We start from the raw sequence: 18,709 nt of genomic DNA, 5'->3' as shown, positions 1-18,709 counted from the left end.
AAGTGAGTTGGGAAAAATTATTTTTGTAATATAGTTGCCTAATAATTGTGCACACATATTCCCCTAAGACAAAACTCACTTTTCCTTTGTTAAACACTCAGGTAAATAACAGTTGATTGACTAAAACCATTGTTTGATCAACAATAAAATGAATCCTGAGGAATACAATGCCTAATAATTGTGCACGCAGTGTACACTTGTCTGTCCAATGCATGTACATAGCTTGCCCTCTCCATAGCAAGTGGCTCTACCCATTAGTGAAGTAATTTAACGTTGAGGTAAATTTTTAAAAGTATCGATATCAGAGGTTTCAAAAGGAACACAAAATAACGGACGAAACTGGAAAATGATTTCAGTTCCAACCCCTGGTAAGAAGGTCTCCTGCTTTTGAGAGGAGCTGGCTACTGTACTGAGAATCACATTGCTTTTCTCTTCTGCCTGAAAACCAATACTCATATCCCCATTTGGACGAAGGAAGGAAACATACATTAACAAGCTTTTTTTTTTTTTTAAACACAGAAACAAACGCATTGCACATCCATTCAAACAACCGGGGCGTGAGAGAGTTAGAGACAGGAGGGCCAGCCTAATGCTGAACAACCTTGTTTGGCCAAAGACAGGCAGACAGACACTAGCAGCCTCTGGCGAGAGCCACCTTGCATTGGGCGATAAACTCTCGCTGGTTACGCGCCGATCTGATAGATCCCAAAGAGGAGGGAAAAAAACTAACTTGGATCTCGTTTGCACGCTCACAGCTCTGGCAACAGACGGCCAACTCCGATAGTATCATCCTCAGTGGGGTTTCCAGACATCCAGATCCACCGTTTGGTTCCAAACAGGATGAACAGGTCCAGCGAGAGGAAATGAAGGATGAGGGTTATTGTTTCTTGCTTTTTGGCCACGTCTCTGCCAGGTATCAGACGTGTATAATCGAGGCGGAGGGTTTAAATACATATACTTCAGCGCATCGTTGGGAAGTTACTTAGGATATGAGTAGCACACTGATACACAAAATGTAGCCTGCAACATTCTATTCTGTGCTCTCTTAGCAATCAAGGGAATTGCGTGAGATCGTCGTCCCCCCACCCCCCCCCTGCATTGGCCATTATTGAAATTACATGGACGTATGTACATAGCTCATCATGACACCCCAGGTATCAATATGGGCTTATGTTCAAGTGTTTTTATTTAAAAAAAGGTATTTGAGGGGAACGATACCATACCTTGGTCTCACCGGCGAGGGGTGCCACGTTGCAGACCTTCTTGGAGCGTAGCGTGTTGATGACAGAGCTCTTTCCCACGTTGGGGTAGCCAATGAACCCAACGCTGATCTGCTTCTTGTCTGTGTGGAGCTGAAGAGGCAAAACAAGTTAAAATAGCAGTTTCCTGAAAACCAGTCTATACTTAACCTGTCTTCAATTCCGGACAGCAACAACTCCAGACCACACTTTGATGTAGGCCAAAACCAATAAAACATGTGACCATGTAATCTAAAAAAGCTTGTTTTCACCAGCAAAAAATAGCTACTGGAAGCAGATAAGTCTACACCATGGATCAAAAATCTGTCAAAACCAAGAGGTAGGTATAAATATTAGTCTCCTCTGAGCATTCAAGGCCATGTTTTATGGCCCGTGCGTACCAAAAATAGCTCGGCAGCAGATGTAAGGACCCCGTGCGGAGCCGTATGCTCATAAGGGTGGTTAGAGTCGGGTGCCATGACAAAAGCTGGCCAAGTTGTACCAACTTCTGCTCCTTAGGGACCTACTTTTGACCAAATGGGGAGTGTAGTTCGGTCCGTGTCGAGTGGGGTGTGTGTGTATGTGTGTGTATGTATGTATGTATGTGTGTATGTGTATGTGTATGTGTGTGTGTGTGTGTGTGTGTGTGTGTGTGTGTGAGAGAGAAGGTGGTGCGCCTACCTTGCCAAACTGCCTGAGGAGTTGGATGAGGGAGCCCTTGCCGAACGAGTTGGTGAGGCTGGCATGGAAGGCCAGGGTGGGGTACTCGGCGGAGAGCACGGCTACCCAGCGTTTCTGGTTCGAAGACGACAAAACAGACATACCTAAGTTAGACAGACATGGACATACATTTACTCTATGTGAAATGTTAGTTTGCACAGCACGTGTGTCAGTATGAAAGGAAAGTATGTCGATAGTAGTCTACAAAGCAGGCAAATATCAAACATCAAATATCCTGCAAGTATGCACAATTCAGTTGGCCATTGAACAATTTATGTCTAGAAATGTATAATTTACTCTAGGGGGTCGGGCAGCATCTTCTCCGATGCTGATGGAGTAAATAATATACTTTTGAGCGGGAATGAGGTGCGGTTACACAAGATTAGCACTGGAGAATAAACCATTTAACACAAGGCACAAACCATGTGTCATTTCAATGTAAGGCTGACATTCCTTCATAATGTGTGCTGAACAGTGCATCTCTAGTGTATTCCACTGGCACGACAGCAAAATCCTGAAGCACACCATGAAAACAGTTGGCGCGGACACCATCCTTCCTGCTTTGGTGACCCCCGAATCCACACACACGTTATTTGAGGCCACAAGCTATCCTTCGTCAAAGTAGAGCAAGCATGATACGGGATTGGAAATAAAAAAAGAAAAAAGTTGTGGATAACTACTTCCATAAAACTCCTGAGAACATCAACTCACTCCAGAAAACAATTGGCATGGAAGGCATTGCCAGTCTTGATCATATATTAGTCTTTTGATCAAACACTACTGAGCCAAACCAAACTGAGCTGGTTTATTTTCCATCCGCCATAGTTGCTGCAACCGTGTTGAAAAAGACAATGTGAAAAGAAACAGACAGCTCAGTACAGTTTGGGTCGGCAATATAGTGTGAACGGGGTACATGTGTCGGCTTGGCCAGAGGTGTGGACTCGAGTCACATGACTTGGACTCGAGACGGACCCAAATCACAATGATGACTTGAGACGCGACTTGATAGAAACTAAAACTTGAGACTTGGGAGCCCTAAGACTCTGGACTCGACTTAGACTTGGAAATGATCTGGGCAGGTTGTCACTACTCACCATGCAGCATCGCACTTGAAATAAAACTGATTGGCTAGTGAAACGCACACTCGGCCCTCTGATTGGACCAGCAAGCTGTCAATCAACACAGGTCGGGTGGGGGCGGAGCATCAAGCAACAATTACTAGCATAGCTGGTCTTACGGTATGTCAAAATTGCTTGGAATTGATAAGAGTTACAAACCTTGCATTAGGAATTTGTTGCTAAATTAATTATTACATAATCAAAATAATGAAAAGGGCTGTCTGGTAGCCTCAATAGATGGTCACAAAATCATGTGTCTGTAGGACTATAAAAAAGTTATTTCTGAACAAAGCATAGTTCTGAGATATTGAGCATCAGATTTCACATACTAGATATCAGAACCGTTTTGTAGTGAATAAGATTTTTTAAAACCCATTAAAAAGGTCCTCACCATAAAAAGGTACCTAAAGTACAGAGTATCAAAATTCTGCGACATTAGAAGATTATTTACCGTCTGCAACTGCAGATAGAACTTCATTACTCTGAAATGTCAATCTTTGTTCAGCCATAAGTTTGACACTTCTTCTATGTTCAGTTTTTAAGAAGCCTTTATCTATTTGAATACATAAATTATAGAATAGCACTATTTTACCAAAATAGAAAATACATTTCTTAATGTATTATGATCAGACAAATTACTGCTATCACTGAACAATGTGACAAATACTTGATTTTTAAAAAAACCTTTATTTAACTAGGCAAGTCAGTTAAGAACAAATTCTTATTTTCAATGACAGCCTAGGAACAGTGGGTTAACTGCCTTGTTCAAGGGCTGAACAACCGATTTTTACCTTGTCAGCTCGGGGATTCGATCTTGCAACCTTCCGGTTACTAGTCCATCGCTCTAAACACTAGGCTACCTGCCACCCATTTAAAGATTTCCGACACCGCTTTTTGCTTGTGTGCCATTATTGCTGATTAGACTAGCCTAAAACATACAGTGCCTTGCAAAAGTATTCAACCCCCTTGGCTTTTTTGGATTTCATGTAATGGACATACACAAAATAGTCCAAACTGGTGAAGCAAAAAGTATTATTATCGGTAAAAAAAAATATGAAAAGTGGTACGTGCATATGCATTCACCCCCTTTGCTATGAAGCTCCTAAATAAGATCTGGTGTAACCAATTACCCTCAGAAGTCACATAATTAGTTAAATAAAGCCCACCTGTGTGCAATCTAAGTGTCACATGATCTCAGTATATATACACACACACACCTGTTCTGAAAGGCCCTAGAGTCTGCAACACCACTAACAAGCGGCACCATGAAGACCAAGGAGCTCTCCAAACAGGTCAGGGACAAAGTTGTGGAGAAGTACAGATCAGTGTTGAGCTATAAAAAAGCACCATTAAATGCATTATTAAAACAATTGAAAGAATATGGCACCACAACATACCTGCCAAGAGAGGGCCGCCCTCCAAAACTCACAGACCAGGCAAGGAGGGCATTAATCAGAGGGGCAACAAAGAGACAAAAGACAACCCTGAAGGAGCTGCAAAGCTCCACAGCGGAGATTGAAGTGTCTGTCCATAGGACCAGTTTAAGCCGTACACTCCACTGAGCTGGGCTTTAAGGAAGAGTGGCCAGAAAAAAAGCCATTGCTTAAAGAAAAAAATAAGCAAACAAATTTGGTGTTTGCCAAAAGGCATGCAGGAGACTCCCCAAACATATGAAAGAAGGTACTCTGGTCAGATGAGACTAAAATTGAGCTTTTTGGCCATCAAGGAAAACACTGTCTGGCGCAAACCCAACACCTCATCACCCAGAGAATACCATTCCCACGGTGAAGCATGGTGGTGGCAGGATCATGCTGTGGGGATGTTTTTGCATCAGCAGGGACTGGGAAACTGGTCAGAATTGAAGGAATGATGGATGACACTAAATACAAGGAAATTCTTGAGGGAAACCTGTTTCAGTCTTCCAGAGATTTGCGACTGGGACGGAGGTTCACCTTCCAGCAGGACAATGACCCTAAGCATACTGCTAAAGCAACACTCAAGTGGTTTAAGGGGAAACATTTAAATGTCTTGGAATGGCCTAGTTAAAGCTCAGGCCTCAATCCAATTGAGCATCTGTGGTATGACTTAAAGATTGCTGTACACCAGCAGAATCCATCTAACTTTAAGGAGCTGGAGCAGTTTTGCCTTGAAGCAGTCCTTAGAGGGAGATGGCAAAGACATGGGTTACTATAAACCTGGTATCGTTTGATTGGTCAATGGTAGTTGTTTTTAGGTTGAAAAGGTTACACCTCAGATGGTATCAATGGAATCAAGGTCTGTTCTCTCTCTTATCCTGTATCCAGTCCATGGAGGAAGGTTGAATGATCAATTCTCATTTCCTAGGCTTTATGTCTCTGGCCTAATGGGCATCTTTGTTCATGATTTGTCTTGAAATTTAAGATCTATATACTTGGACTAATGCTTGTAACTTAAGCTTTATGCCTCATTTTACAAAGTAATTAAATACACTTCTATTTAGAATTCCATTCTCAGACATTTCTTGATTGCCTTTTACTGTAACTCAACTGTAGTCTATTGCATATAGCCATTTATCTTTTGGAGTAAGATACATATTTGAATAGGCTAATTGCGTCGTCTTACTATGAGATGCACGGGAGGTACACTGAACAAAAATATAAACGAAACAATTTCAGACTTTACTGAGTTACAGTTCCTAAAAGGAAATCAGCCAATTGAAATAAATTCATTAGGCCATAGTCTATTGATTTCCCATGACTCGGGAATACAGATATGCATCTGTTGGTCACATATACCTTAAAGAAAAGGTAGGGGTGTGGATCAGAAAACAAGTCAGTATCTGGTGTGACCACCATTTGCCTCATGCAGCACGACATCTCCTTATCATACAGTTGATCAGGCTATTGATTGTGGCCTGTGGAATGTTGTCCCACTCCTCTTCAATGGCTGTGAGAAGTTGTTGGGATATTGGCGGGAATTGGAAGACGCCGTCGTAAATGTCAATCCAGAGCATCCCAAACATACTCAATGGGTGACATGTCTGGTGAGTATGCAGGCCATGGAAGAACTGGAACATTTTCAGCTTCCAAGAATTGTGTACAGATCTTTGCGACATGAGGCCGTGCATTATCATGCTGAAACACGATTTGATGGCGGCGGATGAATTTCACGTCAATGGACCTCTATCTTGCCAAGGTATCTCTGCGCATTCAAATTGCCATCAATAAAATGCAATTGTGTTCGTTGTTCGTAGGGTTGCAAAGGGTCAAAAACTTTCCGGGAAATTTCTGGAATTTTTTCAAGTTAAGTTGGGGAATTTTGCTTAAATTCATCAACAACAAAAAAGTTAGCTTATAACAGTGAACATTTTTTGTGGGATACACAAGGCAATTATAGGTCTTGTGGTATATTTTGGTTAAACTATCCCCAATTCAATGGAATTGCAACCCTCTGCATGCACAGTGAATTCTTCCATCATAGGTGCAGTGCATTCTTCTATCACATATACAGCTGATTTTCAAGATCTTGCACACTAATGAGTTTCTATTGAGCCACACTACTACACTGTCTGAGCCAAGGACGATATGCTTTCTGGTAAGTTTTGATTACAATACTGGGTGGGGTGAATATATTTTATATGACATACATGATTTTTTTGCTAAGTAGTAGATTGTAACCTACAACAAGGTGTGTTTAAGTTCTAACTTGTTTACAATTTCTGCTAGTTAGTTTTGTCTAGAAGAAAAAGAAACGCACACGTATTTAGGCGAGGTGCTGGCTAGCAGAGTAGAACTTGAAAATAAGAGAGCCGCACACTCTAGGAGCTCAGATGCAAAAATGTAATATCCACTGTTGACAGCCAAGCTCTCTTCAACAGGGTATAATCATAAACACTGCGGGATGACTCGTTTATATAGTGTCAAAAGACACAGGTGTCTGTAATCATGGCCAAGAGTGGACTAATATCATTGGTTAATTATCAAATATTAAAATGGCATACAAAGAACAGCATACAAAAAACAAATGGAGAGCATACAATCATAGATTCATTTTAAACTACACAAGCTTACAAACAATTACAATGGCAAAGTCACAATAACGGCTTCAGATCAAAGTCTACGTTAAGACCGAAGGGAACAAGGGTCTTTAAGTTAAAGATCCAGACAGCCTCTCGTTTTAACAATAAATTATCGAGGTCACCCCCTCTCCTAGGGAGGGTGACATGTTCGATGCCAATATAACGCAGAGACAATATCGAGTGGCCTGCCTCCAAAAAGTGGGCCGCAACTGGGTAAGTAAAGTTTTTGCACCTAATGGTGCTACGATGCTCTGAGATACGTACTTTTAACCCACAATTTTTACCACAAGGACAAGTTATAAGATAAATAACTGCCTTAGTGGAGCACGTAATAACACCTTTGATTGGGATCGATTTCCCTGTTTGAGGGTGTTTGAAGGATCTACATTTATAAGTGCCATTGCATTGAGCACAGCCATTACACTTGTAATTTCCATCCAGTAGGGGCGCAAATGGACGTTGTTCAGGAATATCTTGGGGTGGTAAATCAGAGTGTAACAATTGGTTTCTGCCCCGCGAGAATACGACCAAGGGAAGGTCCGAAAACACATTACCGAGACTATCAGCGGATTTTAGAATGTGCCAATGTTTGTGAACGATTCCCTTAATTTGTTCAGAGCGCTTTGAATTGCGGGTAGTTAGAACGCAAGAATGCGTCTTTTTGAGGGACAGACCTTGAAAAAGGTCATGCCTCGTTTTGTTTTGAATTTTCTCAATATAATCTGACTGAGCATACAAGTATCTAAGTATCTGACTGAGCGGGGGTAGGCAGAAGCAGGCGCGTATTCATTCAAACAGCACTTTCGTGCGTTTTGCCAGCAGCTCTTCGGTGTGCGTCAAGGATTGCGCTGTTTATGACATCAAGCCTATCAACTCCCGAGATGAGGCTGGTGTAACCGAAGTGAAATGGCTAGCTAGTTAGCGCGCGCTAATAGCGTTTCAAACGTCACTCGCTCTGAGCCTTCTAGTAGTTGTTCCCCTTGCTCTGCATGGGTAACGCTGCTTCGATGGTGGCTGTTGTCGTTGTGTTGCTGGTTCGAGCCCAGGGAGGAGCGAGGAGAGGGACGGAAGCTATTCTGTTTCACTGGCAATACTAAAGTGCCTATAAGAACATCTAATAGTCAAAGGTTAATGAAATACAAATGGTGTCGAGGGAAATGGTCCTATAATTCCTACAACCTAAAACTTCTTACCTGGGAATATTGAAGACTCATGTTAAAAGGAACCACCAGCTTTCATATTGTCATATCATGTCCTGAGCAAGGAACTGAAACGTTAGCTTTCTTACATAGCACATATTGCACTTTTACTTTCTCCTCCAACACTTTGTTTTTGCATTAGTTAAACCAAATTGAACATGTTTCATTATTTACAGTGCCTTGCGAAAGTATTCGGCTCCCTTGAACTTTGCGACCTTTTGCCACATTTCAGGCTTCAAACATAAAGATATAAAACTGTATTTTTTTGTGAAGAATCGACAACAAGTGGGACACAATCATGAAGTGGAACGACATTTATTGGATATTTCAAACTTTTTTAACAAATCAAAAACGGAAAAATTGGGCGAGCAAAATTATTCAGCCCCCTTAAGTTAATACTTTGTAGCGCCACCTTTTGCTGCGATTACAGCTGTAAGTCGCTTGGGGTATGTCTCTATCAGTTTTGCACATCGAGAGACTGACATTTTTTCCCATTCCTCCTTGCAAAACAGCTCGAGCTCAGTGAGGTTGGATGGAGAGCATTTGTGAACAGCAGTTTTCAGTTCTTTCCACAGATTCTCGATTGGATTCAGGTCTGGACTTTGACTTGGCCATTCTAACACCTGGATATGTTTATTTTTGAACCATTCCATTGTAGATTTTGCTTTATGTTTTGGATCATTGTCTTGTTGGAAGACAAATCTCCGTCCCAGTCTCAGGTCTTTTGCAGACTCCATCAGGTTTTCTTCCAGAATGGTCCTGTATTTGGCTCCATCCATCTTCCCATCAATTTTAACCATCTTCCCTGTCCCTGCTGAAGAAAAGCAGGCCCAAACCATGATGCTGCCACCACCATGTTTGACAGTGGGGATGGTGTGTTCAGGGTGATGAGCTGTGTTGCTTTTATGCCAAACATAACGTGTTGCATTGTTGCCAAAAAGTTCAATTTTGGTTTCATCTCACCAGAGCACCTTCTTCCACATGTTTGGTGTGTCTCCCTGGTGGCTTGTGGCAAACTTTAAACAACACTTTTTATGGATATCTTTAAGAAATGGCTTTCTTCTTGCCACTCTTCCATAAAGGCCAGATTTGTGCAATATACGACTGATTGTTGTCCTATGGACAGAGTCTCCCACCTCAGCTGTAGATCTCTGCAGTTCATCCAGAGTGATCATGGGCCTCTTGGCTGCATCTCTGATCAGTCTTCTCCTTGTATGAGCTGAAAGTTTAGAGGGACGGCCAGGTCTTGGTAGATTTGCAGTGGTCTGATACTCCTTCCATTTCAATATTATCGCTTGCACAGTGCTCCTTGGGATGTTTAAAGCTTGGGAAATCTTTTTGTATCCAAATCCGGCTTTAAACTTCTTCACAACAGTATCTCGGACCTGCCTGGTGTGTTCCTTGTTCTTCATGATGCTCTCTGCGCTTTTAACGGACCTCTGAGACTATCACAGTGCAGGTGCATTTATACGGAGACTTGATTACACACAGGTGGATTGTATTTATCATCATTAGTCATTTAGGTCAACATTGGATCATTCAGAGATCCTCACTGAACTTCTGGAGAGAGTTTGCTGCACTGAAAGTAAAAGGGGCTGAATAATTTTGCACGCCCAATTTTTCAGTTTTTGATTTGTTAAAAAAGTTTGAAATATCCAATAAATGTCGTTCCACTTCATGATTGTGTCCCACTTGTTGTTGATTCTTCACAAAAAAAATACAGTTTTATATCTTTATGTTTGAAGCCTGAAATGTGGCAAAAGGTCGCAAAGTTCAAGGGGGCCGAATACTTTCGCAAGGCACTGTATTTGAGGCTAAATTGATTTTATTGATGTATTATATTAAGTTAAAATAAGTGTTCACTCCGTATTGTTGTTATTGTCATTATTTCAAAAGAGTAAAAACATAATTGTCCGATTAATCGCTATTAATCGCTTTTTTGGTCCTCCAATAATCAGTATTGGCGTTGAAAAATCATAATCGGTTGACCTCTAGTTTCAGGCATATTTCTGTCGCTAATTCTTTTGATTCGACAGAATTGGCTGTAGGGCAAACTATTTTTCAAGGGAAGTGGGTGACAACTGTCAGCCCTCAAACTGCTACGATCAGTAGGTTTCCTGTAAAGATCCGTGTATAGAACATTTTCACACAAGATCAGAAGATCAAGAAAACTAATTTGACGTGTATCAGATTGCATAGTAAATCTCTAATGATCAGAACAGGAGTTAAGAAAAGCATGGAATGCCTGGAGCTGTTTTGCATCACCCCTCCATAGAACAACAATAGTAGTTTAGTTTTTTCTACCATGTGGGTTTTAGCTTGCTTGAGCCTGCTAACTGAGAAGTGTTAATTCACCTGTTTCCATACATGTTTCATTTTAAAACATTGATCTTACAAAAGGAGGAGTTGTTTAATCTGACTGCTTAACTATTTATCTGTACATGGAATTGTATTTGAGGTTTTTTACTCATTTTTTTCTAATCTTTACAGGACAATGCCACAGGCACTATCTGATGTGTGGAGACATTTCACTTAAACTAACGTAGAAGGAAGAGCTGTGTACATTTGAAAATACTGTGTCAAATCATATGTGAAGAATGCAACAAAGATGCAGAATCATCTGGCCAAGTGCATAATGCTCCCTCAGTGATCACAAGCAACCTCTGACAAAAAGTCCCTCTACTTCTATTTGAGGTGAAAATGATGACTGGTTTACCTCTGATGCTCACAGGCAATGTGTATTGGAAGAGATTTCTAAATGTTCTTCGCCCAACATACGCCCCTCCGACCAGACATGCTTTATCTACTAATTTGCTGGATGCAGAGTTCAACAGAGTTCAAGTGAAGGTCAAGCAAATCATAGCGAAAGCAGACTGTATTGCAATCATCTCTTATAGGTGGTCGAATGTTCGTGGGCAAGGAATAATAAACGACATAATCTCTACCCCTCAACCAGTATTCTACAAGAGCACAGACAAGGGACAACCGACACACCGGTCTCAACATTGCAGATGAGCTGAAGGCAAATGAGCTGAAGATATTTGCACTGGTGACAGACAATGCTGCGAACATGAAGGATACTTGGTCTAAAGTGGAGGAGTCCTACCCTCACATCACACCCATTGGCTGTGCTGCTCATGCATTGAATCTGCTCCTCAAGGACATTGTGGCACTGAAAACAATGGATACACTCTACAAGAAAGCCAAGGAAATGGTTAGGTATGTGAAGGGTCATCAAGTTATAGCAGCAATCTACCTCACCAAGCAAAGTGAGAAGAATAAGAGCACCACATTGAAGCTGCCCAGCAACACCTGTTGGGGTGGTGTTGTCATCATGTTTGACATTCTCCTGGAGGGGGAGTCTCTCCAAGAAATGGCCATATCACAGTCTGCCGATATGGACAGCCCCATCAAGAGGATCCTCCTGGATGATGTATTTTGGAAGAGAGTGGTAAGCAGCCTGAAACCTATAGCAGTAGCCACTGCACGGCTTGAGGGAGGCAAAGAAATGCATCAAAAAGCGTGAAGACTTCTGCCTGAAGCCCATATACGATGCAGTGTACATGTTGGACCCCAAGCATCCTGGAAAGAGCATCCTGTCTGGTACAGTGATCAACAAGGCCTACAGTGTCATCACTACTGTGTCTCGCCACCTCGGCCTGGATGACGGCAAGGTTCTTGGCAGTCTGGCAAAGTATACTTCCAAGCAAGGGCTTTGGGATGGAGATGCAATATGGCAGTCGTCCCAACATATCTCATCGGCCACCTGGTGGAAGGGACTTTGTGGATCTGAGGCTCTTTTCCCGTTGCCCCCATAATCCTCCAAATCCCACCAACATCAGCTATCTCAGAGCGCAACTGGTCCTTGTTTGGGAACACAAACACACCAAAGCACGCAACAGGCTGACTAATACAAGGGTTGAAAAATTGGTCACCATCCAGGAATTTTTTTGGCTTTTTGAGCCTGACAATGAGCCATCCTTAACAAGGTTGGAATGTGACATTGAAGATGAGGCCTCAGAGTCTGATGTTCAAGAGGTGGACATTGAGGTCCAGGGAGAAGACATGGAAGCCTGAGAGGAAGACAACCAAAGCTTTAATTTCTAGACTATCATTTTACAGATGTATGTTGAAAACGTTTTTGGGAGATGCGATGGATCATTGGGGATCATTCAATATTCTTTATTTTGTTGTTCAGTGAAATCATCCCATGTTAAGAGTCAACTCATTTAATTAAAGTTAAATTTGTATTCTAAATAATTTTTTTTATTTCTATTGGAAGGATTTAATCATTTGCAATTATGTATCCTTATATTTCTGTCTCCAATATGATATGGTAAATATATCCAATGCAAAAAACATCTACATTTAAATGGTATTAATATTAATTCCCATATATTTCCGTTAATTCCCACAGAAAGTTTCCACCTCTGAATATTCCCCAAAATGTGCAAACCTAGTTGTCCGTAGCTTATGCCTGCCCATACCACAACCCCATCGCCACCATGTTCACATCAGCTAACTGCTCGCCCAAACACGACACCATACACGCCATCTGCCTTGTACGGTTGAAACGGGGATTCATTGCTGAAGAGCACACCTCTCCAGCATGCCAGTGGCCATCGAAGCTGAGCATTTGCCCACTGAAGTCGGTTATGGTAGATAATTTCATGTTAATTTATCTGGTAACAGCTCTGGTGGACATTCCTGCAGTCAGCATGCCAATTGCACACTCCCTCAAAATTTGAGATGTGTGGCATTGTGTTGTGACAAAACCACACATTTAAGATTGGCCTTTAAAAGTGTGCAGGCCTTCTTGTTCTTTACTGGCTTTTTATTGTCCCCAGCACAAGGTGCACTGTGTAATGATCATGCCGTTTAATCAGCATCTTGATATGCCACACCTGTCAGGTGGATGGATTATCTTGGCAAAGGAGAAATGCTCACTAACAGGAATGTAAACACATTTGTGCACAACAGTTGAGCATATGGAACATTTCTGGAATCTTTTATTTCAGCTCAATGAAACATGGGACCAACACTTTACATGTTGCATTGTTATTTTTGTCAGTGTAATACGCATACACGATAATTATTACCCCCCTACACGTGCATTTCTCTCAGGATAGAGTAAAGGGATCTCTTACCGTGACCCAGGTAGGGATAAGGTCACACTTGTTGAGCACGAAGATCAGATGCTTCCACGGCTTCTCCTTCCTCATGTAGGTCTCGATGCTCTGCGAGCGCGTACCCATGGGGTCGCGGGCATCCAGCACCTGTATGATGACGTCTGACGAGTCTATCACCTGTGGGTTAAGGAGTGATATTGAGAGAGGAAGGCAGAGTCAGGGTTTGGGCATAACCAGGAGTGAGAGAGTTCGTAGCTGAGCTAAACTCATCTCGAATCACTATATTTCAGAAACATTTTTTTCAGTGAAGTAAAAGCGTAAGCATGACTGTCACTGTGGTCCATTTTTCCTATATGGCAGTGACTGAGGCTGCATGTCTGCAAAGCCTAGTCAGACTGGCCTGCTTGCTCACGTATCCAACCCCATCACTGCCTGCACACCCCAGCTCGCCATCACGACTAAATAACATTTTAAAACTGATAGAGGTGCACAGAAAGAATGGAGAGAGAAAAGCAGCTGTGTAGACTAATGGCTTGTTAGGGATGCGGAGAGCTGCTCACAGCCGTCACACGTGATATTATTGGATGACGCATTCTGCTATGACATATCGGACATCACGTTCTGACCTTTGATATTCTATTTGTAGGAAGCGTAGGGATGCATTCTGTAATTCATTTCGATATGAGAAACATAGTGGCAAGTTTGCATCCCTGATACCTGCACCGTACGCAGTTTCTATTAGGAAATATCAAGGTGAACTAAAATAAACATTCCTAGATCAGATAGAAAGATGCTGTACCTTGTAGAGTTCTCCCCAAATCCTCTTTGACTGGCCCTTCTTGAAGATCTCCTCACGAGCCTCCTCTCTGTGTGTAGATAACATACAGTGCAACAGGTGCCACACCCAAACAATAACCACAGACTGGAACTGCTCATGTGGTCCAACATACAGTCTAAAGCTAGGCTATATTATCAAAACAAAGAAAATGGAGTATCAATCATGGAATTGGGGTAGTAGTAAATAGAAAATGCATAGTAGTTATTGGTATACCTGAAAAAGCCCAGTACGTTTGGAAGGCATTGTCACTGTCAGTCAAAGTGACATCAGTGACAGTAGCCAGTGACAAAATTAACACGCGCTACTGCACTCACCTGACCCCATCGTCCTCTGTGACCAAGTCGCGGTCCTTCTCAGTGCTGTAGGTCTGTACCGAGACCTCAGCCTGTTCTGCCAGGTCCTTCATGTCTCCCACCATCAGGTTGGGTCGTTTACGCTGCGCCTTGGGCCCGAACGTGGTCTCAAAGCCCTCGGTGTCCAGGATGTGTACCTTAGAGTTCTGCAGAAGATGGTGGCCAAGGGGAGGAGACGGGGAGAGATAATTTAGACAAATTTGTTTGACAGACTGCACTGGTTAGATAACAGGAGGAGAAACAGGGGCTTTTGCAATCTATTTGAGAGGCCATTCTATCACAGCTGCTTCCTGAGAGAAGCAGCAGGAGGGATACATTAGGAAGACAGACAGGGGGAAGACTTGACGATAGATTTGAAAGATGGATGTGGAAATGTGGGACGATAGATGCGATTATGTCTGTGCAGTACTCTCTTATTATGGTCCTCAAATGGGTGTCTGAGCTCTATAACCATAAGCGTCCTCAAAATGTCTGCAAGTTGTTCAGCTGCCTTACAGACAAACCACAAGCCAGGGGGGCTGGAGAAGAGCAGTTCTGTGCTCGCCCAACAGATTTACGGCCGCCTGCGTTGTATCACAGAGTGTGGCTTTGTAATGCCGCATGCAATGCAAAATAAATGCATCCGGTAAAGCAACAGTTGCTCTCTCTCCCTCGTGCGAAGAAACAAGCAGAATAAAAACCCAACGGCTTGGAGGGGGTTACAGTTGGAACACAACTCTTGGGTGGAACAGTAGTGGAGAGAAAGCACAGTGATGTAGAATTCCATGTGTGTTCCGTGTGAGGTATAGGTTAGGTTGTAATTAGTTGGAGCAAACTGCAAAGCTTTATGCGACGGAGCTGGTGGCCATGTTCCAGGGGTTCCACCAATAAACAACGGCGCACCTCAAGTATGCAGTGAAACTGTCAATAAACTGCATTGTCTGAGCCAGATCTGATTAGGAGTTAAATTATCCTCCGACACAGCCGTAAAAGGTAGCCTTAGTCCTATTGCAACACGGAGAGAGAGAGAAAACAAACAAACAGTTTATGGATCTCGTCAAAAGCAACAATGTTTAAGATTTCAGCTTCACCTTGACCATCCGCCAGGATGTTTTGGAGGTTGTTCTTTCTAAAACGACGTGTCCATCACCTCCAGTTTCATTCTTCCACCCCTTCTGGTCTTGTTTTGAAGTATTCTAATGCTAAGCATGGCTTTTTAAATTAAAATATAACAGTAAATGACAAAAAAAATAATCCTTGGGGGGGGGGGGGGGGAGCAAAAAACTCCAAATACGTGCTACCGACTGAAGACAGAAACTATGGTGAAAACATCACCATAAAATAGAATAAGAGACCTGACAAAGACCTTGGCGAGAATACTCAGCCAACAAACGGTGAAGATCAGGAACAGATCAGAAGACAGAGAACCAGAATTGACATCAAATTAAAAATTATTTATGCAACGTATCTGGACTTTCTCACATTCCTTTGGCATGGGGCTCAATTCTCTAAATGGCGTAAGACATCAAATGGCAAGAGGAAGGAGGAGTGGGGAAAGGAGGGAGAGTAAAAAAAAGGAAAAGGCCATTCATTTCCAACAGCTTTGAGCGTCTTGAAAGGTCTCGCACGCATATGGAGCTATTTAGAGGGAAAAGAACACAGAAAAACTCACTCAACAACAATGTTCAGAGAGAACATGAAGAACTGGACAGAAGTATTGTTTGTAGTCTTTTGGGGCGTTTTTTTTTTTTTATAGCTAGGCGAAAATGGACAATAAGTCATATTGTGATAAATTTGACCATGTTGCTCAATAACAAATACAAGAACATTCACTGCACATTAGTGGCAGCGGATGATTAAAAAAGCTATTATTTCATGCAGCATACACAGGGAATGCATGACTAATATTTTGATATGAACCCTGTCAAAATAAGATCCAGAATTATCAGATTTATTTTGGGCTCTTCAGAGAATTTGATGACATCTTTGTTCATATTGGCCTATAAGCTATATTATTCACATCCTGAGGAAGTGCAAAACATTTTGGTAGATTGATAACTCAAATTATTTGTGTGTTTATATATAGCCATGTAGGATCATTTATTAATCCATCAGTTAAATGCAGGCTAATGATGTAACTGAAAGAGTAATAGCTTAAAAAAAAAACTAATTTGCCTGCAGTAGCACTTTCGTCAATGGTCATATGGTTGTGCTTCTCAGAATGCATCTCTCCCTCCACCATGCGCATATCTCACACAGCAGCCGGCCGCGAAACAGGGACAGGCAGATACTTTCATAGCAGGAATCAACATAATGCATAGGCTATTACGGTTGAGAAAATAATGGTTTTAGAGCAATCTACAGGAACATTGTGTAGCAAAATCACCCGGGGCGCAAAGTTGGCCAACTACATCGAACTCTCTCTTGCAAAGCACAACTCGATACAGGCAGGTTGGATCATTGTGAAGCGGAGCAAAACGAGCAGAATAGGCCAGTTGGAGAGGAAGATCCCACCTGACCTGTCAACCCGTGCATTTTTCACCTCACAAATACAGCCTGGTTAAACCGGAATGAATGCTCAGTCTGGTGTAACCAGGCTCTAAGAAATAGGCTGCCTGAGGAAAACGGTGTAATGATTTTACAATAAGTTAACTGACTTTCAGCATAAATAAAAGGCACTCAACTTGCACTGCACTGACTCAGATGACTGGTTCAAATAAAAGAATAAGATGATAGTTGGAGTTGCATTGTTAGATTTCAGTGAAGCCTTTAATTTTATTGATCATAAATTGTTATTGAAAAAAACTCACTTGCTATGGCTTTACATCACATGGTTGCAGAGTTATTTATCCAACAGAACCTAACGTGTTCTAACTAGTGTTCTAACGTCAGATACAGTATATATACACAAAAGTATGTGGATACCCCTTGAAATTAGTGGATTTGGCCATTTCAGCCTCACCATTGCTGACAGGTGTATAAAATACGAGCACATCGCTATGCAATCTCCATAGACAAACACACGGCCCTACTGAAGAGCTTAATGACTTTCAATGTGGCACCGTCATAGGGAAATCTTAATGCTACAGCATAAAATGACATTCTAGACGATTCTGGGCTTCGAACTTGGTGGCAACAGTTTGGAGAAGGCCCTTTCCTGCTTCAGCATGACAATGCCCCGGTGCGCAAAGCCAGGTCTTTACAGAACTGGTTTGTCGAGATCAGTGTAGAAGAACTTGACTGGCCTGTACAGAGCCCTGACCTCAACACCATCGAACACCTTTGGAATGAAATGGAAAGCCGACTGCGAGCCAGGCCTAATCAGCCAACATTAGCGCCCAATCTCACTAAATGCTCAAAGCTGAAAGTCCTTGCAGCAATGTTCCAACATCTAAGTGGAAAGCCTTCCCAGAAGAGTGGAAAATGTTATAGCAGCAAAGCGGAGACCATATTAATGCCCATGATTATGGAATGAGCTGTTCGACGAGCAGGTGTCCACATACTTTTGGTCATTATGCATCTATTTTTCTTTTACAAATGATTTGCCACAAAGCTATAATGACTGTATGTAGATGAGTCCACACGCTACATTTCAGCAACCAAAGCCAGAGGGCTCACTGAAATTCTAAATAAGGAGTAGTCAGCATCAGAACGGGTGATTCATAATAAACTTATCTTTACTATATTAAAACGAAAAGCATTGTATTTGGTTCAAAACATTCCCGAAGACCTGAACTGGAGTTGTACATAAAGGTGTGACCATAGAGCAAGTTGAGGAAGCTAAACTCCTAGGTATTACATTGGATGGTCAAGTGATATTGACAAAGTCGTGGGGAAGATGGGGAGGGTTATGTCTGTTATAAAAACATGTTCTGCGTTTGACACAAATCAACTGTACTAGTTGTTCAGTCTCTGCTCCCATCTTGATTACTGTCCAGTAATAGGGTCAAGTGCAGGAGAGAAAGACCTAGCAAAGCTGCAGCTGGCTCAAAACAGAGCAGCGCGCCTTGCCCTTAACTGTACACACAGAACTAAAATCGACAACATGCATGCCAGTCTTTCTTGGTTGAGGGTTGAT

The 18,709-nt window shown here is 42.1% G+C and overlaps 1 protein-coding gene across 1 annotated transcript in view; it reads right to left on the bottom strand.

Annotated features, from left to right (window-relative positions):
* Positions 1–18,709, bottom strand: part of LOC139405929 (nucleolar GTP-binding protein 2-like) — a 38,174-nt gene that overhangs the window by 10,872 nt on the left and 8,593 nt on the right. The window contains 5 exon segments of the mRNA XM_071148381.1: positions 1,224–1,352; positions 1,920–2,033; positions 13,480–13,638; positions 14,261–14,327; positions 14,614–14,798. Coding sequence (XP_071004482.1) covers positions 1,224–1,352; positions 1,920–2,033; positions 13,480–13,638; positions 14,261–14,327; positions 14,614–14,798 — 654 coding nt within the window.

The sequence above is a fragment of the Oncorhynchus clarkii genome, chromosome 3 (assembly GCF_045791955.1).
Source record: "Oncorhynchus clarkii lewisi isolate Uvic-CL-2024 chromosome 3, UVic_Ocla_1.0, whole genome shotgun sequence".
Lineage (NCBI taxonomy): Eukaryota > Metazoa > Chordata > Actinopteri > Salmoniformes > Salmonidae > Oncorhynchus > Oncorhynchus clarkii.
The sequence above is the reverse complement of the archived record's forward strand: the minus strand, read 5'-3'. Positions and strand labels throughout refer to the sequence as shown.